The sequence below is a fragment of the Galleria mellonella genome, unplaced genomic scaffold, assembly GCF_026898425.1.
Source record: "Galleria mellonella isolate WM207_F2 unplaced genomic scaffold, CSIRO_AGI_GalMel_v1 utg184, whole genome shotgun sequence".
In the NCBI taxonomy this organism is placed as follows: Eukaryota; Metazoa; Arthropoda; class Insecta; order Lepidoptera; family Pyralidae; genus Galleria; species Galleria mellonella.
The window spans coordinates 10,782,018-10,809,933 of record NW_026442025.1 but is presented as its reverse complement, the minus strand read 5'-3'; the positions used below and the strand labels follow the sequence as shown (position 1 = coordinate 10,809,933).

The window sequence follows — 27,916 nt, the reverse complement described above, 5'->3', positions numbered from 1 at the left end:
TATCACTGCTTTTCATCATCTTCATATCAGCATTTAACTGTCGACTGCCAAATATAGGCCTCTCCCAAAAGAGGGTTTTGCCAGTAGTTGCCATGCTTAGCAGGCGGGTTGGCACACGCAGTTAGCCTTTGGTTATGTTGTAAGAGGGATGATGCCATCCCTCAACAATTAAGTTCCTTTAGGCGCCTCCTACGGCACACACGGGAAAGGAAGAGGCGGCCTATTCTATGCCGGTACCATACAATTGGTGTTACTGGTTTACACCAAACCTTCTCGATACTTGATAACAAAATAATAATAAAAATATTTTTTATTTAAATAAAACTGAATTATAAGAATTTTTAGATAGTATTTTTTTATGAATCTACCATCTAGTTTAGGAGTTGTTAACTCTGGTCTGATTCTCGTATTGCTAGCACTGGGATGGCTAGTCCTTGTTAGTAACAATTTCCTGCTGATGATTGATATTAGAATTTCAATCATGTAGCTAAGTACATTTATATAATTGAATGACTCATTGTTTGACGCAGGCACGGAATCTATCGTGTCATTTGTGAGGGCAAGGAAAACGGACAAGAGGAAAAATTATTACTGTATAGTGAATGTTTTATTAAGACCTAAATAAACCGCAACGGTGAAGCGTAAAACTTATACGGCGAACTGAGTTAGCATATATGTATTGCAACGTAAAGGAAAATATTATATATGAAGAGGAAATATTGCTGTGTTGTAATGTGTTATTGTATTACATATTTGTAGCAGACAAGTAGATTTGAAAAAAAAAAATAGCGACAAAAGTCGTTGTAAAATAAATAGTGACAAATAAACTCAATATTAATTTTTTAAAACCACATTATCATAAAATCGATATTTAAAAAGAAGTAAGAAGCAAGTGTTTTTAAACGCTCCAAAGACGAATAAAAGAATCAGAGGTTTAGGCTAGCATGAGTAACAGATTTTACGCATACAATAATAGATTTATTAAATTAAAAAAAAAAAAAAGTATGAAGCAAGTGTTTTTGAATGATCCAAAGATGAATAAAAAAATCAGACGCGTCAAATACAGGTTTTACACATACAATAACAGATTTATAAAATTTAAAAAGAAGTACGAAGCGAGTGTTTTTAATGATCCAGACATAAATATAAAAATTAAACCTCTGAAACATTGGCATCAAATCTTTGGATTCCTGAAACAGTTGTAGAGTTTTTAACTAACTATCCACAACAATTCCATCAAAACGCGAACGGATACAATGTAGCCTATATCGTAATGATTTAAAATTATCCGAAGAATTTAACAATTAAGAGGTTCAGATCAAAGGATTCGAACAATACGCATCAGAACGCGGTCAAACTTGGGTAAAAAAATTTATCCCGAATGTGTTTCTCCACGTCAAATACTACGTGTCTGCCAAATTTCAAGATTGAAAACCATTAAGTAACCATGAGGTTATTTCTTTTGTCCAACGGCTGGCTACCAGTGCGTTTCCATTCCAAACAAATGCAGTTAATACAACAATACATTACGACAATAGTTCTCTATATGGTTATCGATGTACGCGATGAATTCCAATACGATGAACACCTGTGTACTGATTTGATGCATTTAATATGTATTGTTCATACCAATTTTTACTTAATAATATAATGACACTGACTGACAGACAGACAAGGCATTGACTAGACATGGCAGCGAAATTACAAAGAGGCAGATAATCGTAGTTCTCAAGAATAACAACGTGTGAGAGGTGCCAGCTATACATAGTTGTTAACTTATTTGCAATTTCGAATTGTAAAAAATTAGACTAATATACTCGTAGATAATGAGAATATACATATATGAATATATTTAACAGAGGGAGACTTTATACAAAAGTCGTTTGCTTGGGTACCTCTGTCCCATTCGTGTTTCTACCGTGAAGCAGTCGTGTTTGCATGGCTGTGTTTCGGTTTGAAGGGTGGGATATGGCCTGAATTTACAGGGTATAGAGGAATAATACCTGAGTCCTCAGGAATGACAACGCATGGGGGGTATCATGGGTGAAACAGTATACTCTGTTATGTCCATGGTACTGCTCATGTCTATAGACGACGGTTACCACTTTCCATCAGATGGGCCGTCAATTTGATTGCCATTCTAAGTTGTAAAAAAAAAAAACTATTCCAAAACAATAAACAGATGCAAACAATTAACAATACTTTGGTCTAATTAGAAACTAGGTTTTACCCACGGCGGTAAAATTTTAATATGTTAAAGTAAACGTTAGGTCTAATTGTCATTTCAAGTTTAACGTTTCCACGCTCTGTAAAATCAACAATTTATCGTGTTGAAGGATGCTTTGAAAACAATGAATCTTACTATAGGTATGCTAGTTCACAATGACATTGTTTCAGAATTGCGTTGATTCAACTAGTTAACTACATTATTATGAACGAACCAGTTCATAAATGAATTTGAAAATTATTCGCCTAGTTTTAAAAAATCAGTTTTAAACAATATCAATATCAACACTACTGGCAAATAATTAAGAAAGCAATAAAAAGGATTTGCGGTAATATTTATAGGCTGTCAACACTGTTCTGTGATAGAGGAAGATGATTCTGCATAAAATTATGGAAATAGAAACCTTGTTAATTAATAAATAGTAAGAATAAACACGCTAACAGAGGAGAATCTTTTATTACAGTAACAGTTACATTACAGTGCCGAGGTTTTCTCAAGAAACTACAGCATGAGGTTCTTCAAAAGGGGGGTAAAGAGGTTTCTTCAGGGTCGGCAACGCACGCGTAATACCTATATAATAATACCTCTGGTATTGCAAGTGTTCATAGGCTAGGGTAACCACTTACAATTAGGTGGGCCGTATGCTTGTTTGCTACCTCAGTGGCATAAAAAAAGTTATCTTTACTATTAGAAAGCCTATGTTAATTTTGATTCCTGTTTCCTACTACAGGATAGGCTCAGCCTAGTGTAGGAATCAATGTTAAATTTTGTGCTTATACAAACATACTTTGTTTTTTTTTTTTTATTTTATTAATATTCACGTGCCTCAACAGATACAATAATACATTAGAACAGCTTAGTTTGGGACTGGATGGTACTATTTACTACGTCTACTACTAGAAGTTAAAAAAAATTAATAACAAATCCTTAAATTTATTCGTTTCCATTACGCGTTAATGCGTGCATACCTATAACCGAAGACTCGGTAACTTTTTACCTATTTGATCATGACAAATTGGTTTAGTCTCTCAAGATACCGCAGTTGTAAGCTGATCTACGGACCCATGAAGTCTAGCGATACCATAACGTAATATACATACAGGTATACACAGTAGCACAGTGGTAGAATTTACAGGATACAGAGAAACAATATCTTAGTCCTCAGAAATAGCAACGTATAGGTGGTATTATGGGCGAAACAGTATATTCAGTTATGTCCATGGTACTGCTCATGTCTATAGGCGACGGTTACCACTTTCCACCAGGTGGGCCGTCAGCTTGTTTGCCATTCTAAGTTGCATAAAAAACACGTAATATTTGGCATTAAAAGAGGACGACTACTTTTTAACTTCTTCAAGATGGAGAGATAGTTAGCACAGCTATATGAATAGTACCACAAATTTATCGTATGAAAATATTTACTCTACAGATGAACTCGAAAAACATTCATTCACGGATAGCCGTGCTGTACTTATTTGGATCTGTATTGTCAAATAAATAACGCGTGCGATTGTAAGCGTGCATACCAATCTCACGAGTCTTATTGTTGTGACCACTTTCAAAATCACACGTATTTTATGTGCGTTCAAGATCAAGTCTTGAAAAGTGACAACGCGGACGCGGTGAATCCCACCAACGTAAACTACAGTAAAGGTTGTTTTTCTAAATGAATGTAACTAATAGAATAGTAACACTGTCTGCGCTATCAGTATATCAGAAGTAACAATGAGTTAAGATGAAAATGAAGTCAGGCCAGTTGGCCATTAAAATTTCCAGGACGACCTTCTGGAAGTTAACTTTAAGGTATTTTATTTTTATACTACAAAAGTGACAAACAAGCATACTGTCCGTCTGGTGGTAAACGGTTACTGTAGCTTATGGCGCCTGCAACACTAGGGGTGTCACGTGCGCTTCGTCGATCCTAAAGAAACCATAATATACCTTTTTTGAAGAACCTCATACTGTAGCCTATAACGAAAAACTCGACAGGGAGCTTATTTCACAGCTTGAGCTTTTTCTATTCCTTTAAAACGTACTGTACTACATATATATTGCTAGCAATGAGGATTGATCTTTCCATTATTAAGAATTGTTCCCCCTCGATGTTGTCAGATCACTTGGCCCATCCAGAAGAACTAATCGAGAATCTAAGAATTTAACCAAGACGGTTTAAGCTGACATGCTAGCACCGGGACCGCCAATTCTTACAGGAGGGAGAAAAAGTTACTAACTTTTTCTCCCTTCATGCTGCCTAGGTTACCATTCCATTTTAATCTATTTAAAAAAATCCTCTTAACACTATCTCATACCTGCTCCGCGACACCGTCTCGAACGTAGGCGATTAACTAAAAAAATTCCACTGACCCTTGTCACGATCACATTCCACAAGTATTAAGGTACTAAGTGACGGAGTAATTACTTAACACGTTTAGTTATCAACACCGGCTGTTGAACTGAGGAAAGTGACGGACAACGCAATGCGCTTAATGACACTAGCCCTACTTAAGGGAAAGTGTATTTATTGTTTATATGAGACGGGAATCAACGTGACAATTTAGATAATTTACCTGAGCTATGTCGATTATTTATAAATATTATTACGAAGTATTATTATTACTTGGCCATATGGTCCCGGCATTGAATAGTGGCCTATTCTATGCCGAGTTCCCTTCCTTTCCTGTGGGTGTCTATAAAAGGAGCCGACTAAGGGAGGGCGAAAGATGTACAGTAGCATCCCACTTAAAACATCTCTAAATCCTAACTGCGGTTGCCAACCCGCTTGTCAAGCGTAGCAACTACTGACAAAACCCCCTATTGGGGAAGCTATGTTCAGCAGTGGACAGTTAACGGCTTATCTACTGTTAACTGTTTTGTCACTTTCCTACAAATTGGAAATTAAGCACAAAAGAGACCAAACAGTTCAATAGCTAAATTATGAGCGGTTGGACAATAAGAGGGTTAATATTTATGTGATGAAAAGATGGTTCAAGCTATTAATTTTCTCAAAGGAGCTAAATGAATTCGATATACTTGTAAATAACAGTGATTTCATGATATTCGGTCGTAAAAAAATAATACGACTGCAGTTTGCATATTGATTTTGGTGTAGGTGACGTTATAATCTAGAAATGCTTTTTGAAATACCTAAATAAATCTCAATGTAACGGTATACGATATTAGAATAGAGTAACAGATATAAAATCGAATATTAATATTCCAATTATAGATGAACTTAGAGATTGTGAGTTCGAATCTGACAAATATCAAAACATTATGTAAATTTCGATTGTCGATAACACTCCGGTGATGGTAAATACAGTTCATAGACCTAATCAGTGTGAAGTTGGTCCAAAATCAATTTAAAATTTTAATCTAACGTCGTACTTGATTAATTATATTCAAATAGACAAATGGATGGATCAGGAACTTTTGGATTCAACGTAATACTTGCTAAATTGGATTCGAATAAGCATAAAGTAATGCATGGGTCAGGAAAATTTAAATTTAATATTACACTTGACAAATTGGATAAAATGGATGGATTAAACGGATTTAATTCAACATCACGCTTGTCAAGTTGGGTTCAAATTATAAGTGTACTCGTATAATGGATGGATGGATCAAGGCTCCCGTAACGAGCAAGTAATGCTTCTGGTGTTGTAAGTTCTCATGGACTGCGATTGCCACTTACTTATAAGGTGGTGATTTATGTATTATCATTTATTCATCTAGATATCTATTCATCGTTCTAGAATATTGTACGAAGAACGTTGTTAAGGAACCAAAATACAATATGTAATAGAAAATTCAAAATAACACCATATATGAAAAGTACATACGAACATAGTATATAATTTAAGATAGTGTTTCAAAAACAAACGCAGACTACAATTGTGGCAAAACCAGTTATATTGATTTAAAAATTAAATCACTGAACCGATTTTGATAAAAAATTCTATGGAGGCAATGCTGTAAGTATATCCTTTCAAATAAAAAACAATTTTCCAAATTGGTTTATAACCGACGGAGTAATAAACAAAAAAAAATACAACTGATTTGAGAACCTCGTTCTTTTTTAAGTCGGTTAAAAAGACCATGCACAGTAGTAGGAAAATAATAGATTATAGTAATGATAAGAATTTAGAACTGACAAAATTTTTCATCGTGCCTCCTATCAAATTGTTTATAATTCTCCTCTCCATCCAAAGCTTGCCTGGAAGAGATCGCTCTTAGCGATGAAGTCGCCCATTGTTTTCTCATTGTGATTATTTCTTGTAATTATTTATATTTATAATAAGTTTACTATTGTAATCTTTTGGAGGAAAAAATAAAGAGTATCTATCTATCTATCTATAAGGTACGAAATATACTTACCCTTAATAAAGTCCTTAATTCCACAAACGATATAGTGTTTCGTGACATGGCAAATGTTCGCACACGTTAGTGTCAAATATGTTAAGTGCTAATGAGAAATAAGGGCTCGTTAGATTTGCACGAGTTTCATGGAATTATTAATTAAGTGTAATGAAATAATATGTTATAATTTACAAAACGTTTGACCCATCGGTGTCGTGATTATTAAAGCTTAAAAGGACTAAAAAAAGATAAAATATCTGTGTAAGCGAGATATTTTGAATAAAAAGACGTCTTATGGACACATCATATCCTCATATCTATCATTAACTGTCCATTGCTGAAAATAAAGCGGCCTCTCTCCTTTACCCTTATGGGTAAAAAGTTTTCCGGGAGTTTTCCAGTAGTTGACATGCCTGGCCGTCGGGTTGACAACCGCAGTTAGCCTTTTGGTGATGTTTTAAGAGGGACGCTGCTGCCCAATCCTCGACCATTAACTTCCCTTAGTCGACATTTACGACTCCCAAGAGAAAGTAAGGAGAGGCCTATTCTATACCGGGGTCACACGGCATTTATAGGATACTCGTACATTAGATTATAATATTTGAATTTAGAACGTGGAGTCATGTGTTTACGAGAACATTTTGTTATACGGAAGTAAACCCAATCCTCTAATACACTATAAAAAAAAACAACCTTTTATTTACTAACATATTAAAAACCTCTTAGAAGTCGTTTAAAAATTTAAGAAGATTAAAACTACAGATGTTATCGAGATAAATGTTGTTGAAGGGATTTTGATAGCAACAAATGATGTAAGTATTATCTTAAGATATAAAAATCTCTTGTCACAATGTCCGTTCACGCTAATCTCCAAAGCTGCTTAAAGGATCTTTGTAAATGGGTATCGTTTGGTTCCTAATTTATTCTGATAAAAATTTAACCCGGTAAGAGAGTAAAACAAAGTTTGCCGTTTCAAAGCTTTGGTTTGAAAGCTGAAATAGTGTGTCAAACCACTTTACACACTCTATTCAGTAAAAAAAAAGTAATATCACACACATCAAATAGCCAAAATACTATTATCAACAACTATTAATACATTTTGCTATTTTCAATCGACTTCAAAAAACAGGAGTTCTTAATTAAAGTTGTATTTATGTTTACTACCTCATAACTCTGTCAGTTCTAAACCGATTTGGAAAATTGTTTTTTTATCTGAAAGGATATTATTTATAAACTAGTTCTATTTAGAGATTTTATCAAAATCAGTTAAGCAGTTTAGTTTTTAAATGAAATGAAATGAAATAAAATGAAATTTATTTGCTAGAAACATTATAGAAAAGGTGTTACATTTGTGAAGTTTATAAGATGTCCATTATGTTTCGCCACATCAAATGGTATGCAAATATTAATTATTGAATTTATCTACATATAGGCCATTTTATACAGGTAAATTATATATTTAATTTAAAGTTAAAGTAACTAGTTTGTCACAATTGAAGTCGGTTTTTTGTGGGACACAATCTTTAATTAGTCTTCTAATGTATGCAATTTATATTTTTTAATAGTATGGTTATTTGCGCTTGTAATTTTGTTAAAAGGAAAATTCGCACATTCTGAACTGGACTTTACTTTTATTATAGGTTAGACAATACAGGTGTGGTCCCACGTCCGTATTACAGATTAAATTTGTCGTTTTGGACTAGCGAACGTGACCACGCATTGCTAAATAAACATTTTTAAAGTAACGAAAAACTAACTAAGAGTATTGTGCACCTTAGGATATTTGCTACATGGTAAAGTTGATGGCGTTGATGCGTAAGTTGATTTGGTTAAAGTTATTTCTTTATCAACCGACTTCAAAAAAGGAGGCTATCAATTCGGTTATACTCTTTTATGTTTGTTACCTCATAACTCTGTCATTTGTAAACAGATTTGGAAAATATTGTTTTTTTTTTGTCTGAAAAGCACCTTAAGATTAGCACCTAAGAATATAAACAACAATACAATATCAGATGGAGATTTCTGATTAGATTTTCTTGAGAAAAGTTCTCTTCTTGGGTACCTCAATCCCATTCCTGTATTGCCGTGAAGCAGTTGTGTTTTGGTTTGAAGGGTAGGATATAGCAATAAAATTACAGGGTACAGAGGCATTACATCTTAGTCTTTAGAAATGGCAACGCATGAGGGGGTGTCATAGGCGACATAGATTTTGTTATGTCCATATTTCTGTTCATGTTTATAGGCGACGGTTACACTTTCCACCAGATGGGCCGTCAGCTTGTTTGCCATTCTATGTTGCATAAAAAATACATGCTTTTTTTTAGAATCCCGTTCTTTTTAGTACGTTGAAAATATTGAAATGTTTTAAACTTATAGATCTACTATCGCCAATGCTTATAACAGGAAATGGGACTTGGCAGTGGCTTAACTATCTGTATTTATCTCCACGATAATCCTAAATAAATATACGTACAGGTATCTTATTCCTTCCTTCGTTTTATGGAGGCCCATAGTAAATTATGTACATAAATAAAAATTAATCGTCACTAAATAACTGTTTTTTTTTTTAGAAATATATATACTTTAAATATTTGTTGTATTAAATTTTTTCCCCCATACAAATCGTGACTGTCGCAGTCTAACAACTTTTGACAGAACAACATATCGTCATAGTCGTAGAATACTGACGGATCTTTATATGTAATCTTCGTCAGATCCGTCAGTATTCTACGACTATGACGATATGTCTGGCCGATTAGTGATAAGTAAATTAATTATATATTAATTTAATTATAGTTAAACATTTCAGTAAATTAATGTGTAGAAATTAATATAACCTGTAACAGATTTAATACTTTCTTACAAATAAAAACAGACTTTAAATTTTGATCAAAATTTATATGGCACTATTAATAATACTATCAAATAAATCCTTTCGTATAAATAATTTAAAAACAATAATTAAAACTGATTTATAATTGGTGAAAATAATTGTTTTTAATGTCAAATTGATACCGCATATAATATTCAATAAAATTAATGTGAAGTCATATTAAAATATTTATAAATAAATATTTTATGGTACACTCTGAACAATTTACCAGATTTTTTTTGTTTCGTGTAAAGTTTTATTGACACCAAAAAGAATAATTGAAATCCGTACAGAATTAGTCAAGTTATATCATTATTATTATTTATACATATATTACATACACAAAAAAAAAACAGTACAGTCGAGAACTTCCTGTTTTTTTAAATCAATTGAAATAAGTCATGGCTTTTGTTATCTACATATAACTTAATCTCAAGTTTGTTTATTTATATACTATTTAGATACATTATAATGTATTAATACATAATATGTTTAATATATTTCATCTATATTTTATAAAATGCGAATGTACAGTATCATATTCTAAAATAAAACTACTATTTTTAAAAGATGTTTGCGATCGATTAAACCTTACGACTTACGAGTGACTGAGAGGCAAGATTACATTACCTATATTAAAAAAAAAGAGACGGAAAACGATGCACTCATCATGTAAATATTTTATTACACTTTATTGGCGGCCAGAACGGATTATGGAAATTAAAATATGGACAAAAAACGTTTAATACTTTTAGCGATATCAAAAATTGATGAAAAATGACGCTGCGATCGAAACGGATTTCTATCGCATATGTCTAAGTCCTAGTTAGGTTTACGTTTTCTCAATTTATGCCTAAACTAACTGTGCCCGCGGCGTCGTCCGCGTGACCGGGATAAAAAGTAGCCTCTGTTTTTCTCCCAAGCAGTACGTGTATGCCAAATTTCATGACAATTGTGTTGTTAAGACGCCTAGCGGTAACAAACAGATTTACTTTCACATTACAATAATGGCACAGATTTGTACGCTACTGTTTGACATTGCAATTTACTTGACTATATGTATTTCATTAAATAAATAAGAATTAAATCAAAACTAATACCTCAATACTATATAACTATCTCAACATCGTCATATCAGCCGTTAACTGTTCACTGCTGAAAATAGACCTCCCTCTATTTGGAGTATTTGCCACGCATGGCAAGCAGGTTGGCAACCGCAATTAAGCTTTGGTGATGTTTTAAGGGCGTCCCTCTTAAAACGAACGAATAATAAATGAAAAATATTTTGCTCCAAAACAAAAAAAAAAAATAGCGTTTTGAATCCCCACAAAACATAAATATTTAAATTCAGAACGAGCAATCGTGTCCGCGTGTCAATTTTGCTTCAGAACTTACGCTAGTTTCTTGTACTGAAACTAAGTTACGGGCACACGGCTAGACTATACTAAGATTAAGTAGTCTTACAAAGAGGAAAGATTTTATCGTTTGTTTGTAATGCAATAACTCAAAAACCATTCAACTGATTTGAAAAATTCTTTTAGCTACAAAAACCTATATTATCAACGAGTAATATAGGCTATGTATATTTTTTTTATACAACTTAGAATGGCAAACAAGCTGACGGCCCACCTGATGGAAAGTGGTAACCATCGCCTATAGACATGAGCAGTACCATGGACATAACAGAGTATACTGTTTCACCCTAGATACCCCCCATGCGTTGCCATTCCTGAGGACTCAGGTGTTATTCCTCTGTACCCAGTAACTTCACGCCATATCCCACCCTTCAAACCGAAACACAGCCATGCAAACACAACTGCTTCACGGTTGAAACACGAATGGGACAGAGGTACCCAAGCAATCGACTTTTGTACAAAATCTCCCTCTGGTAATATTCATCATTCATCATCATTTCAGCCATAATATTATTATACGAAAACTCTATTTATTATACCTGTACAATAATAACTGTACAACCCCAGATCACTAATCTCTTATAAATAATCAAGTTGATTTATTTGTCTGAACCTCCAACAAGAATTAAATACACTTTAATTATATCAAATCAAACCAAATCACCATAACAAAAGACCTGCCAAAATGGAAAATCGATACAGTGAAGAAGTTTATGTTAATGCACTTGTTTCGTAGCCCGCGCACACTTCCTGGCGGGGTTCTTGTTGGTCGCGGACCCCTCTATACACAAATACAGATCCTGCTATTTAAAGCCAAGTAACAAACGATACAATTATCAATACAATAAGTTTATGTTCCGCAAACAAGAACAAACCGACTTCTATAGTTGCAAAACCAGTTATATTTAAAAACTAAATTCTGAATCGATTTTGATAAAATCATCATCTCAGCAAAAAGACCGCCTTACTGCACTTATACAATTGTATCGTTGTGTTTGTAAATTGTCTTGCTTATTTCCTATATTGTATAATGCAAATAAAGTATACTCATTCATTCATTCATACATTTTCTATGGGGCCAATCTGTAAGAATATCAGTAACTAGCTTTCAACTTTTGTAAATGACTTCAGAATAGAACTTATGTCTTTCTTCGTTACATGTTTTTTTTAGAATGGCAAACAAGCTGACGGGGCCCACCTGATGGATAGTGGTAGCCGTCGCCTATAGACATGAGCAGTACCATGGACGTAACAGAGTATACTGTTTCGTGTCATGGACACCGTCATGCGTCATTCCTAAGGACTCAGGTGTTATTCCTCTGTACCCTGTAAATTCACTGCCATATCTCACCCTTCAAACCGAAACACAGACGGTAGACACACGAATGTAGTATGTACATACTAAATTTCATAGTAACTAGAGGTGTTAAGGCGCTAAGAACAAACAAACAAACAAATCCACTTTCATATTTATAACATTAATAAGGATAATTAATAAATAAACTTTCACATTGCCAGCCAGTGCTTGAAAATTGGATTACAAAATTACGTATTATGAAATGTACACTTATATTTATAAAATACTAGCGGCCCGTCCCGGCTTCGCACGGGTGGACATTCTTATAACATTTTAAAAAGTGGTTATTGTGACATAACGTTAATAGTTAGACATATAGTATCGGGAACTTGTTTGTAGTTATTGATATTTTCTTCAATATTGTAGAACATACTTTTGTTCCATCGCCAATAGTTTCCGAAGCGCACGCGACGAAAGATATTTTATAGCATTTTTTACACCTTGAATTACGTTACTAAAGTTTTAGTAAGCATCCCTAATCTTTTCTAGCAATGAATATAGCCTATGTTACTCAGGGTGAATTTAACTTTCTAATGGTGAAATCATCAAAGTATTTTTTGAGTTTATTCATTACAAACATACATACGTACACACAAAACTACAAATCTTTCCTCTTTATAATATTAGTGTAGATTATTTATATTTATAATAAATGTATACTTATAACACGCATAAAATAAATTAAAACTTTGTAACAACAGAACCTTAACGAAAACAAAGGAAAGTCGGGGCGTCACCCATGGAAATAGGTCACTGGTAACATTTTATGGGTGGCAACAGCAAACGTACCTGGAACGGTGGGGAACCACGTAATGTATTACAAATGGGACAAATTAATAGCAGGCATGGGTATAAGTGGTACTGCTCCGATATCTATATATTGGGTTCTACATACATTGATAGTGGAAAAAGGTTATTACCTATTTCGATATCGCCCATACCAGTCCGATATCTATATTCGTTTTATTCGGGTTCTTTACTTCAAAATAATTAACTAATAAATAATATATCCGTTAATGTGTCAATATATGGGGGAAAGGGATTGTTAGTAATGGAAACTGAGAATCCTTTTGTTAGCAATATACCCAACAAGGTCGACCTTCTCGCGGTTCCCCCTGGAAACTATCATGGTTAATTCCTGATGAATTCATCATAATGGACTAACTGGCCTGTTTTCATTCTCGTCTATCACTCTTCACTGGTGCTCCGCCAGCGTATCCCGTTAGCGCAAGCGGGGTTACCATACCATATTCACCCATCCAAAAAAAAAGTGTCAATATATAGATATTGTGACTACAATATAAACATAGATATTGCTGTAGATTACCCATCCCTAATTAATAGCTTCGCTGGCATTATTTATCTCTCGATATTATTACGTTAAATGGGACAATTTGTCGTTTATATTATACTAGCTGTAAATCATGGATTTGCCTGTTTCAATTGTAATGAAAAGTGTCATATATGTTAATTAATACTACTAATATAATAAAATTGTTACTAGACGATGTCTGTACACGGCAGATATTGAGGAAAAAACAATATGAGAGATCTTAATAAAAGTAATAAGAGTTATAACAATAATTTTATTAAATTATTAATTCACTCTTTTCGCCATTCACTCATTCGCCACCTGCTCTTTTCTATCTGTTCTCCTTTAACTAAAGGTTGTCTGTAAGAGTTTGCCCTAGCGATAAGACCGCCTTTTGTACCTTTATGTGTATATTGCAATCTGTATTTATGTTACTGTATTTCACTTGAATTATTCACTTGTCATTGTATATTTTTATTTATGGTGCAATAAAGAGTTAAATAAATAAATAATTTTCAGAAATTCTGCCTGTCTGTCTCTCTACCCAAATATTCCAGCATTACGCAAAAACTACTGCATCAAATTGGATGCGGTTTTCACAGTTGTATTCGTGAAGGTCTAATTGAAAACCTGGTATATATTTTATCTTAATGTGACATCTATAAACGGTCAATGTAATTGGTTTTTCTACTTCTGAAATCCACACATACGAAATATAAAAAAAAAATTGCTCCTAAAAAAAGACAGTTTTTACAGTACTTTTCACAGTTGTATTCCTGAATGTCTAACTTAAAATCTGGTATATGTTTCATTTTGATACATCATCTACCAGTGATCTAACTAACTGGTTTTCCTACTTTTAAAATCCACGCGTATAAAGTAACGGGCAAAAAACTAGAAGAATTATGGTCTATCTTTGTGACAAACATTAAAATTCTATCTATCTGTTATCATTCAACATCAAGTGGGTAAAAGTACTCTAATAATAATCTAAATATACAGATAGAAATATAAATATACATCAAAATCTAAATAAAAGTCATTTCCCTAATACATATATCCCTTTTTTTATACCACTGAGGTGGCAAACAGGTATACGGCCCACCTGATGGCAAACGGTTACCGTAGCCTATAAACGCCTGCAATACTAGGTGCATTACGCGCGCGTTGTCGACCCTGAAGAAACCTCTTTACCCGGGGGAAAGGGATTGTTAGTAATGGGTTCTAACAGCCTATTGCTGACGATACACCCTATCAGGTCAACCTCTACGCGGTTCCTCCTGGAAATCATCGTAGTTAATACTTTTTTAATTCTTCACGAGGGGATAAGTGACCTGCCTTCATCTTCACCTGTCATCTATCACTGGTGCCCCGCTAACGTATACCGATAGCGCAGGTGGGGTTGGGTACTATTCCATTTTCACCTATTAAAAAATACCTCTTTACCCCCTTTTTTATTCTTCTTTACTACACTATCTCTTTTACTGTATATCTATCTTTTTATTGTACGGATAATTTGGTAGTATTGTTTTATTGTTATACCCTATTCCCTTTGGCCGCAACAGAATATCAGTGCTTTGCTCTTTTGAGGGCGAAGCAATAAACTGAGTTGTGGCCATTTTGTATTGCTATGGCAACACTCACAAACGAAAATTGTATTTAGCTTTATGTATTTTTTTTATCATTTATGTTATCTCGCTTTGTTTTTGTATGTGTATGTTGTAATTTGTGTGCTGTAAGTAAACAATGCAAATAAATTATCTATCTATCTACACTCGTGTAAAGTCGAAAAGGCAGCTTGTTAAAAAAAAATAACTACAAAATTCTAATATCGACATTATAGACGAATAGTATTCAAAATCAATACATGAGCTACGTACAAATCGAACACACGTGATACATTACACTGAACAGACGTCTGAAGTATTCCGTAGTTATTTAGTTCAAGGGCTAGCGTTATATTTGTTGCTACCTTCCAAGCGCAGTAACATTTTTCAGTGCTGACGAATGTTATGGTCCGTTCATATATACGAGTACGTACGTCATAGACGATCCGTTGTTAATAACGATTCGTAAAAAAACGGATAAAGTGTAATAAGTTTAAACAATAATTAATATAAGTCATAAGAAACTGGCCGTGTGGTCCCGGCATAGAATAGGCTACCCATTCCTTTCCCGTGGGTATTGTAAAAGGCGAATAAAGAAACTTAATGGTAGAAGGATGAGCAGCAGCGTACCTTTTAAAACGACCTAAAAACTATGGATGCCAACCCGCCTGCCAAGCGTGGCAACTACTGGCAAAACTCCCCTTTAGGGAAGGCTTAAATTCAGCAGTGGACAGTTAATGGCTAAAATGATGATAAGGAACTGTGCTAACGATTTTTCAACGTCTTCGTATTCGCGATTTGTGATCATATGTATACGGTGATAATTACTTACAGGCTACTACAGGAAAAAATAATCGATTTATCTGAAAAATGTAAGAAGACATACTAACTCATACACCATTTACACGTACAATCAACTAGCTGTATCCCGCGGCCTTGCTTGTGATCGTTTAGCAAATGTAATATTCCTCAAGAAATGAACTATTAAATGTAAAAAGAATTTATCAAATCTGATTGGTAGACTGGTAGTAAAGCACGTACAAACAAAAAAAATCTTCCGTTTTATTATATATCCAATAACTTTTAGTACATCTACCGAATTACTAAAATAATCGTATTATATAAGAAAAATAAGGAGTCACAAGAATTTGCTATAAATAGTGCAGTACAACAGCGCTCAGATTCTAAGGGTCAATTCACATCACACTGAGATGGTAGCGAAGCGACGCCGCGACGCGGCGAGTGGTTTCAATGTCAAAATTTATGAAGCGTTTTAAACTATATTGTATTTACTATTTAATAATTGTTTCTATTATTTCAGTATATACATGTGATTTGAATCCTAACAAACTCAACGTGAGTAGTTCTAACTGAGGAGTATAAATAAAAAGAAAATAGATTGCAAAAATAAATGTCAAAATCGTAGCTTACACTGGAGTATACTCAATCTATCGAAAAATGTCCAAAATGATTTATAATTGTTAACGGCTAAGATATTACGTAACTAAAAAAATAAATTCAAATTTAGAACATCCTTTCTGAAAACGTTTTATAGTATCGCTGGCAAGCCGAAAAACGGTCGAGGAGTCTTAAACCGTAGGTTTGTGTCACTCCAAACGCTGCCATCACGGTATGAATTGCCCCTTATACTTTCTACTTTTACACCACTTTTTTACACTTACTGGATGGCCGGAACTTCGAGACGTCTGCGCCGCATTTCTCCCTGTTGTACGACATTTTCTTGCACATATTCCATGGTCCGAAGTAGCCTTGCTCGTAGCTAGGGTTTACCACTGGGGACAAGGAAAAAGCAATGTTAATAAAATCAGTTAAAGTCTAAATTAGGATTCAAAAAATTTAGAAGACAAATTCAAACCTTGCGGTGCCAAAGATTATTAATAGTGATGAATGTGGTGGTAGCAAAGGCTATTGAGCTAGTCATGATAGTTTTCAGAATTATAAATTAACTTCTGCAAAACTTTTGTTTGAAAGAAAATGTAAATGAACAAAGAATAATTTTGCTGGATAAAAAATCGACTTATATCATGGCCAATTCATATGGGACTAGCATGCAAATTTATATGGGAGCAAACTATATAAATTATATCCGATATATATAAACTATATCCTATAGTTAATTCTAATATAGAATGGGCTGCCCATTCCTTTCTCGTGGGTGTTATAAAGGGCGACTAAGATAGCTTAAATATCGAGGGATGGGAAGCAGCGTCCCTCCTTAAAACATTACTAAAGCCTAACTACGGTTGCCAAGCCGCTTGCTAAGCGTAGCTACTGGCAAAACCTTTAAGGGTGAGGATGAGGTTCAGCAGTGGATAATTAATGGCTAGTATGATTATATGATAATAAAACTCTTAAAAAAAAAGAAACAAGCTAAATAGTAATATGCTAATTCAAAAAACTAAATGAATGGGGTACTATTTCGCGTACTGTATTTCAATCCAAACCCAATACGTTTAACAGTTCCATTTAGAATCTCGATCGATCCATTGACAACTTCTATTCACGACTGACGTGAATGGGATTTCCGCAGTAATGTAAAAAAAATATCCAATATGTACAGACTTATAATGTATTCTCATTTTAAAAATATTTTACGATACCTTAAAAAAGTATGGTTTTATAGGCAAGAGGTGTAACAAAATAAATTCATTTTTCAAAATTAATCAAACATCGTTGCCAATTTAGTATTTCTATTAAATTAATATTTTTAATTTTATATTTTTCATGTTTTTAATTTAAATCATCAAACAAAGTAAAGAAAAAAAATACAAAAAAAAGACTTCAATTGCGACAAAACAATCTGATGATCAGCGACCTTTTTGCTTCACAAAGAAAAACAACTGATTCGTGAGAAATAACGGTTTCACGTGCCTTCCGAAATATGGCAAGTGAAAATCTTTGGTAACTCATTCAAATATTAATTTGGAATTTCAAAAAAAAATTCAAAGACCGGGATTCGATCTTCCTATCTTCCGAAGGAGCGCAAATCTTTATTCGACTGAGCTATAAGCTAAGTGAAATTACAGAATACACAGAGTCATAACGCTATAGTCCTCAGGAATGGCAGTCAGTGTATTTTGTGAAGTCCATGGTGTTGTTCGTGTCTATTGGTGTCGGTTACCACTTTCCATCAGGTAGGCCGTCAGTTTGTTTGCCATTCTATTTGGTTTAAAAATCCTGACGTAATATGTTGACACAATATTACGAGTAGAATTTGATGCGCAACACAAGTGTGACCTTAGAGTAACTGTGACATACATATTTGGGCATGACAATGTGATAGTAAACTTGTTTGTCTAGTGGGTGCTGTCATGACACTTGTATGTATGTACCATTGCCTATTTGTTGTAACAACACCAATTTTAAGTTTGGAGTTTTATTATCGACTTAGGTATTATGTAGTTTTTTTTTAATGGATGATAATGGAATTGTAACTTCGCCTGCAAGGTATACACTAGCGGGGCACCAGTGAGGGATGACAGGTAAGAATGAAAGGGCAGGTCAATTAATCCATCATGATGAGTACACCTGGAATTGCAACCACCTGCACAATGGTTTCGAGGGGGGACCACGTGGAGGTCGACTTGATAGAGTATATTGCTAGCAATGGGACAGATAGTCTGCATTACTAACAATCACTTTCTCTTCAGTATTGTGTAGTTTATGTACTAAATTATTTTTACTTGAATTAAAAATTAGGTTTCATTATATTTTGGTAAAATCTATTTCATAAGGGGGGTCAAAAAATTCGTTTCACTCGAATCTTACTACGTCTCAGTATGTGTATAATCCGCCGATGAAACTGTACTAGTTCGTTAATTATAGTCCCTTAGCGCGAGCGACCAATTAAATTTGGGGGGTTATACAAAATGGATCCTTCCATGGCGTAATTGAAAAAACACAGCTCGGAATTGCAAAAGTCTATATTACTGCATCATCATCATCATCATCACATCAGTCGTTAACTGTCCACTGCTGAACATAGGCCTCATATCACTGATTATTAGATAAGAATTATTTTGTTTTCACACGTGTTTCACTTATAAACCGCTAAACACGTGTCGCAAAACGTGCATGAACAAAATGGCAGTCGGAGATTGATGACTAATATGGAAGGTTGTGGAACTTCTGGTAGTAATAGTGATGATCACTCTTCGATTGTTGGCAGTCACATACATACTAATGGTGGTGGAATTAAACAAAATAATTATAATCAAATAACCAGAAACTGCATAATCTCAGAAACTGCACTTAAAATATGAGGTAACGTTAATAGAGTTTTATTGTTAGCTACACCAATAGCATTAATACCGAATATTCAAATGCAAGCAACCATAGATCACATACATCTAGATGGAGTATTACAAAACAAACTCTTCTGTAAACAGACCAATTTTTTTATACATGCGTGCATAAAGAAGGATATTAAAATGTAAATACTCAGTATGTGAAAGAAATATATACTTTAAGTTCATCATGTCAGTCTTTATCTGTGTATTGTTGAACATAAGTCACCCCCTTGAGTAATTATACTTGAGCCAGTAGTTGTCACGCTTGGCAGGTGGATTGGCAATCGCAGTCACACTTTAAAGATGTTTAAAGAGGGACGCTGCTGCTCATTCTCGCCCTTCCTTACTCGTCTCTTACTACACCCACGGGAAAGGAAGAGGTAATCTATTTTATGCCGGTACCACACGGTCAAATTTATTTTAAGATAAAATTGAAAAATTACAATAGAATAGTGCGCCACCTACCCTTTGTCTTTTTCTCAATGTCCTCTACCCAAAGGTTGTCTGGAAGAGATTGCTTAGCGATAAGGCCGCCTTTTGTATCACTTCTCATTAATATTCACTGTATTTGTTATCTCTCTTTCTAAATTGTGCAACAAAGTGTAAATAAATAAATATATATAAAAATTCGCGATATGTATTTTTTAAAAAACACGTGTTAGCGAATAGTCACATAAAGCGTCATCTTGATGCAAAATGATCTACGTTACACCATATTATACAAGCAACAGTCTTATACAAGCAAAGGTTTCAATGTAGGAAGGTCGAGGAAGTGTTAAGAGAGAAGAGGGCCCAGTCACGACTTCCTTACGTTCTAATTGAATTCATACTGTATTGCGAATTGGTCGCTAATTGCAGGCCGGCAAATCGCCGGTTTAAAATATTTAGCTGTGGATTTAAACTTTTTGTATTTTTTCCAGTTTGCAGTTCTTTGATAAGCGCATCAGTTGCGAACAAGTGGATGGATTACTCTTTTTTTAAGATTAATAGAGAGAGAATGTTATATAGTATTAAGGCCACCTTTTGTAGCGGACATTTTTTTTTTGTAATATGGTCAATAAAGAATAAATAAATAGATAAAAAAATAGATAGTAGTGTCCAAGATTCTCTCTAGTAATATACGTCCTAAACTACGTTCTAATATATTAAATAGTATATAAAATAAGTGGGTGTCTCTACATATATTATAATTGCTCTAGTTGTAAAAATCGAAGTTATTAATATTAGTATACAGTATGTTAACTGACGTAACCTCTTACTTAAAACTATTCTTTTTTTTTTATACAACTCATAATGGCAAACAAGCTGACGGCCCACCTGATGGAAAGTGGTAACCGTCGCCTAGAGACATAAGCAGTACCATGAACATAACAGAGTATACTGTTTCGCCCATGATACCCCCCATGCGTTGCCATTCCTGAGGACTCAGGTGTTATTCCTCTGTACCTTGTAAATTGGAACAGTACAATATATACAACTATCCCTCTTCTTTTTCGTAAGTGCCGTAAAAGGCGACAAAAGAAACTTAATGGTTGAGAGATGGGCAATAGTAGTCCTCTTAAATCATCACCATAGCCTAACTGCGGTTACCAACACGCCAGCCAAGCGTGGCAACTACTGACAAAACTCCCCTTATGGGGAATGCTTATGTTCAACAGCGGACAGTTAATGGCTGAAATAATAATAATAAAAAATGAGTACGATGATAATTATTGTAATTGTATATTCCAGTTAACGTTTATTTCCTTGTACAACTTTTAGCTTCTAAATAAATGATGGTAGGCTCTAAATACAGCATCAAATTATGTTGTCGTTGACCGTGAGATTTGGTTTGAATTATAATTACTATTATTTAACTAGTCATATATTAAATATGTAAAGACGGGTGACACGTGGGAGTTGAGTATGGTAAGACGTGTTCATATGCCAATCATCAACGTTCAGATGCTGATAATAATAAGAAACATTCTTAGTTATTATGTGATGGAAAACGTATTATTTGGAGTATAATTTTCAGAATCAATTAATTAATATTAACTATAATGATTTTATGATGATTTTATTAATATAATAAAATTGTAACTAGATGATGTCTGTACATGGAAGATAATTAAGAAAAAGTGATAGATGAGGTCTCAGTAATACAAGATAAAACAATATTATTTATTGGTCTGTTTGCTTCACCAAATTTAATGCGGTTTTCACAGTTACGTTCCCGAAGGTCTAACTTAAAACTGTAGTTTTAATTTGATGGGAAGTCTAGAAACAGAAGTGTAATTGATTTCTTACTTCTGAAATCCACTCGTAGGAAGTAGTGGGCAAAAAGCTAATGTTTAAATAAAATTATTAAACAATCCGTTTCGTTTTATTGCAACCTTACGTAAATTAAGAACATAGTTATGTTTATTACATAGAGTCAAATTTTGCAACAAACATAAACATCTTTGACACATGAAATAAATTAATACATTGTTCTAGAACAAAAATAATCGTCTACAATAATGACAAAATTAGTATTGCAACCAACACGGGAGTAGGTATATACACGGGTATAGGCAAATGCAAAATATTTATCAAACTTGCTTCAGAATAGGCGAAAGTACTTCGTAATCATACAAAGAATAGCTATATTGAGAATCCCTTTTAGAATTGCTTAACAAAAAGAACCAATGCGTTATTCCAGACCAACGGGTCCGCTATGTATAATTTTAATTAAATCGGTCGGTCAGCCTTTTTGCATGAATGAACAGCAAACATTCAATCAATTGCATTTATAACGTTAGGTTTAAAAGCCCTTTTATTTGTCGGAAAAAGCTTTAAGATTAATTTTAAAAGCCAATCTTACCTGATACTTTATGATAATGTATAAAAATCCCGTGTTTAAATATTCGTTCACGTTAAAACTACTCGATTTATTTTAATGAAATTTTGTAAATGTGTACTGATTGCTCTAACTTGAGAGATAGGATAAGTTTGTATGCCTTTAGAGTATTTTTGCTGAGAATGCTCAACTAGTCTCGGAACTATCTGGGGTATGAGTGCTCACGAGATGAATCCAAATGTAACATTCTCTGTAAAACATTATAGAATCTGGAGATAAGTCCAGATAATATCATAATATACCATTACTATCCAACGTTGAAATACTAAACTAGACGTCATCTATTTTCATAAAGTTAAATCAACAACCATTTCCACAAACAACGGGAAGCGAGCTATTTTCAAAACAGACTACCATATGAAAATTCTAATGCAGACTGGCTTTGCTGCCAGTGCTCGTAGATCTAGTATCTAGAGAAACTAATGAATGTAAATTATCGTGCCGATTAAAGAAAGTCTCGATTTATACGAGCAACCGAGGTGTAACATGTGCACCTCATTAGGGATCAAATGAGTCACATGTATGAGTCAATTGACTGCATTGTGACCGACATTCACCTAGTCTCGTCTCAATTACCGAGCTATTGGTAATAGGAACAGAGGTTAAACGTCGTAAATTTGACCTTATGTCATATCAAATTGCAGAGGAAGTTGTGGCAGATGGAGACGTTAGACACTCCTTGTCAGAATGGACAGTAATAATGGGATGTCTTTAGGAAATTGAAGTTGACCTGATGTCGCATTATAAAAAAGTTATATATTTGAATAGATTGTAGTTAATTATTAAGATTTCCAACTTTTGAGCCTTTTTTAACTCAATTACAAGTATCTAACCAAAAATTGAAGAAACTACAGCTTAAATTTCTAGCAAACAACTCACAATTTAATGTCCCATCAACGAATTACAGAAATAGGCTACGAGGTTTCCACCCTCCTAAAAATGTGTTATTACCATTTGGCGACATTTATCACGTTTATTCCAACATCTTTAACAAGCATTAATGGACACCTAAACCGAAGCAATACGTGTGTAGGTGCATGACGCATTACAGAAAGTTTTCTGAGATTTTCGAGGAAGTGGTCAGATTTGGTGCAGGTGTAACAAGTTCCAAGTATAAAAACATTGTAGTAAAAACACTAAAATGTTTTCACTTTCGTAACTTGAATGTTTTAGCGAACAGAAATATAAGTGGAAGAAACAATAGATGTATGTTCGATTTTTAGCACTGTGACATCTATGCTTACTCCTTAATTAATGTGAAAATTTATTTTAATTTTTAATATAGGATTCTACTAACCTTTTGAAATTGTATCGTTGAAATAGTTTGACATTTAAAGTTGTTTCTCTTTTACTATATAAATTAATACCCTATGTAGAAGTTACTATAAGTAGATGTAAAATACGAAAGTTGCGCAAATAGAATGGGAGGAGTTAAGTTCTCAATGACCTGCATTTAAACGGTTTAAACGCAGTTCGTCTTTGCTCGCCCAGATCACTATCTCAAATTCAAGCCACGATTGTTTTTACTGTGAAGAGATACATTCACATAGTAATCACGAAGAAATTTTCAAGGCAGTTTGTTTGACGAAGCACTAAATTATAGCACATAACTTCAGACAATGGCTTTTTGGATATCCCTTTGTACTTAAAGGTGCAAGTTAGAGTTGTCAATTCGACGTCGGAATTTTGTGCCAAGTAAAATTGCTACATTTGTTCAAAATAAAAAAATTGGGGTAATGGTTACTGATTTTAAATATACTTGTTTAAAAAAATATTCATTTTTGTTAAAATAAATTAATAACTGTTTCTGTATTTATTAATTTATTTATTTATCATCATCACATCTGTCGTTAATTGTCCACTACTGAACATAGGCCTTCCCTAGAAGAGGGGTTTGCCAGTTCTTGTCACGTTTGACAGGGGGGTAACAACAGCAGTTAGACTTTTGGTGATATTTTAAAAAGGACACTGCTATCCTTCGACCATTAGTTCCCTTAGTCGTCTCTTACGATTTATTACTTTTTTTTATAAATTCAGACATTTATTAAATATTAAAATAAAAAAAATCAACTTAAAAAAATTGTTAGATTTACAACGAGTAGGCTGATATTGTATTTACAGTTTTGGAAATTAATCCCATTGTTGGTGACATAAATTTTCTAAATAAAAGAATATTTTTCTTGTTTCGACACGTCATAATTTTGGGCTATGCGGAAATTAATAAGAAAAGGCTGAATACAAACAGGACGAGATCTAGCTTTAAAACGATTAAGTTGGCAACACTGTTCCAGGTCGATAACTGTTAATCGTTAAAGAACAACACTGAACAATAACTCGTAAAGTGCAGCGATAAATTTTACGATTGCAGCCGGTTGAAGTAAACTGATAGCTCAGATGTGGGGCACTGTTTCTGTGGGACTTGCCTATTGTAACGTATGTTACTATTGTTATATATTGAAAGTATTTATTAAACACTTCAACGTTAAAAATTAAATCTTCTAAGAAGATCTAAGTTTAGCAGTGAACACTATAACTTTGATAATGATGGCTTACGACTACAATTCCGTTGGTTATTAAGCTATGCCTAAAAGAAGGTTTTCAATTCGTTTAACTTCTTTTGGTTACACGGTTACATAATAAAATCAAAAAAGTGTTTTTTAGAATCTATAGGATGCTCACTCCTGTGATGGCACCATATTTAATTTGTGACGAATTCAGCTGCAGTTTTTGTTTAAGGACCAAGAAACTGTTGAGGAACAAAACCAATTCTAGACTCACGATTCCATCGTTTATCGGCACATTTTATTCACTTTAATATATGAATATGAAATTCCTAGCCAATATTAAATTTGTCACGACTGAAGTGTCTGTTTTTTGCGAAGCAATAATAACATTTGATCAAATTGTCGATTTAAGAAATGTAATCTTGTAAGAAGATTTAATAGAGATATGAATAAACCATAGAGCTAGTAGCAACTTAGTTTTCACTTTAGAAAATATGCCTGTATTGACGACGATCGTTCGTCGATAATTAATATGAACAACATGCATACAGAGTAGCTGTTGCGAGTATAAGAAAATTTATCTTACGTATCGGTGAAAGTAAGTTCATGTAACGAAGAAAAACATGGAAATTTTTTTTTTTCGATTCTGAACCGTTACCGCACCTATCAGTTGTTATTCTGTTCCATTTTGATGTTACTTCTACATATCATCGAAATGAACTATCACAATTTTATAGATAGAGAAATAATCAAATTGATAAGACCTTTTTTTTATATAAGTTACTGTATTTGATATAAAGTTTTGGGTCTGATATTTTAAAAACTATTATTTGTTGCATATTAAAGCTCAAAATCGGAAACTTTAATAAAGAAAAGGGACCAACATAGGACCCTATCGATTGTAACTTATTAAAACCCGTTAAAAATCGTTGTTGTAATTATGTAAACACAGAAATAATATATAGTCGAATTGGATAACTTCCTTCTTTGGAAAATCACTTAAAACCAATCAAACTTGTCGAAGTAAAAGTGAAATACGTGAGATAAAGTTTGGAAAGTAGGTCTTCTGAACACTGAGAGGTTATCACGATTTTCATGAGCCCAATCAACTTGGAATTAACTTTGAAACTAATGGTAGAATAATACAAGTAATAACTAATGATTGCAGTCGAAGTAGCGAAAGCAGACTGTGTCTAAAGATACAATTTGTTTGAGACCTTTTGTCAATGGAATTTCCAACTTTATAAACGATTTCAAATGTTTCTCAATTCATCTATATTATCGTGACTATATAAATTATATCTGGCTCCTGTTGCCAGGATTATATCACTCAAAAGCCTTGATTAAGGGGATTTAAGAAAATTACTTTTAGAAATTCTTTTGAGTAAATATATTGTACATGTATTAACAAGGGCTCTGACTGGTCACTGTAAACTAAATAAGCATATGACCCAACTACGCTTATGCCTAAAAAGAAGAAAGAATGAAGAAGAAATGCTGCAGCACTTAACTTGTGGCTGTTGCCCACTCATACATAAACGAAAACTTTAGAAAACACATTTTACTTCCTGAGGAGCTAAAACAGAATGTTACAAAAAACATCTTAAAATTCCTATCATTGATAGGAATTAGCAGAACTTTAAAAAAGGGGCGAGCACAAAAGATCATGGAAAGGTCGCAGTGTTATAGGTTTTTCTGCCTGAAAAAGCATGTCTATCAATAATAATAATAATATTGCGGCTATATTACGTTATAACGTAAAGCGACGTACCACAATTAGATTTCTTTTCATAATTGATAAGGTTTACTTCCGTGTTGGTTCCACATCAATCTTGAGTAACAAATTTTATTGGAATTAAAAACTGCTTGTCATGAGTTAAAACCACATATTTAAAAATATAGGAAGCCGTGTCTTTAAATATTTTTAATTTAACGTGTCTGCAAGACATATCTTTCGAAGTAGTTTTCTTGGACAGTAAAATGTATTTCTTTATAAAGAATCTAAATAAAACAACTAGTGATTAAATTGAAAGTGAAGTAAAAAAAAGTGTGGAATAACGTTAACAAATTAACAGTTAATGAATCGTCAGCGACACTAGTTGATTTAGCATCAATGTCATGGGCATTGAAGATGTTTATGCGCGTCGTAGTAAAAACAACGGACGTAAAAAACAACTCTTGCGATCTACCGAAATATGCTGGCACGGTATGCAGACGAGGTCGTTGGCTGTCAGTCGAAAAAAATGGCATTGTCACGATGACCATTGATGGGATTGGATAGGCGTAGGCAAACCTCAACAACAGTTACTCTATTGTGATGTTGACACAACATTTTTACTATATTTGGAACATCAGATTAATAATGTATTTAATTTGGTACATCATTCGTATTTATCAATACACAAACTTCAAATGTTAACTAAATGACTAAACAAGTAAAATCAATATACATGAATGATGATGATGCAATGAAATAAAAATGTAGTAAAATCATTCATCTACTAACAGCATACAATTCAAATACAGAGTGTGATTACTATTTGATATGCTAAGAGCTTATAGAAATTATTCCGTCTAAAATAGCAGACCTCAACATTTCTCTGGTTAACAAGTATATCGTCATAGTCGTAGAATACTGACGGATCTGACAAAGATTACATATAAAGATCCGTCAGTATTCTACGACTATGACGATATATATCGATATGAAAAAAAAAACCTATAAACGATGAGATGTTTCGTAAGCACATTAAATTGAAATATTTGAATTTAGAACGTATAATAGTATTAGTCAGTAAATTTTACTTCGCAACAAACAGTTTATTGCTACGCAAACAAAATGATAGCTTTATTCATCAAAATGTTAATATGGGATTAATACTAGTATAAAAAAAAATTAAAGAAAAAATATTTAATAATTTCAGAACTGGCGTTAAAAAAAAACTGTTCCCAAAATTTGAATTAAGAACTTCCTCATTTTAGCATTCGTTTAATAAATTCAATGCATACACACTATAGTTAATCAAAACTAAATGCGAAGCGCCATTTATAATGAATCTGGATGATTCCGTTACT

The 27,916-nt window shown here is 33.5% G+C and overlaps 1 protein-coding gene across 3 annotated transcripts in view; it reads right to left on the bottom strand.

The window, feature by feature from the left end:
- LOC113509515 (uncharacterized) overlaps positions 1-27,916 on the bottom strand; it is a 61,938-nt gene that overhangs the window by 22,420 nt on the left and 11,602 nt on the right. For all 3 annotated transcript variants that reach the window (XM_026892861.3, XM_026892879.3, XM_026892872.3), the window contains one exon: positions 16,829-16,939. In XM_026892861.3, the coding sequence (XP_026748662.1) occupies positions 16,829-16,939 (111 nt within the window). The remainder of the gene's footprint in view (positions 1-16,828; positions 16,940-27,916) is intronic.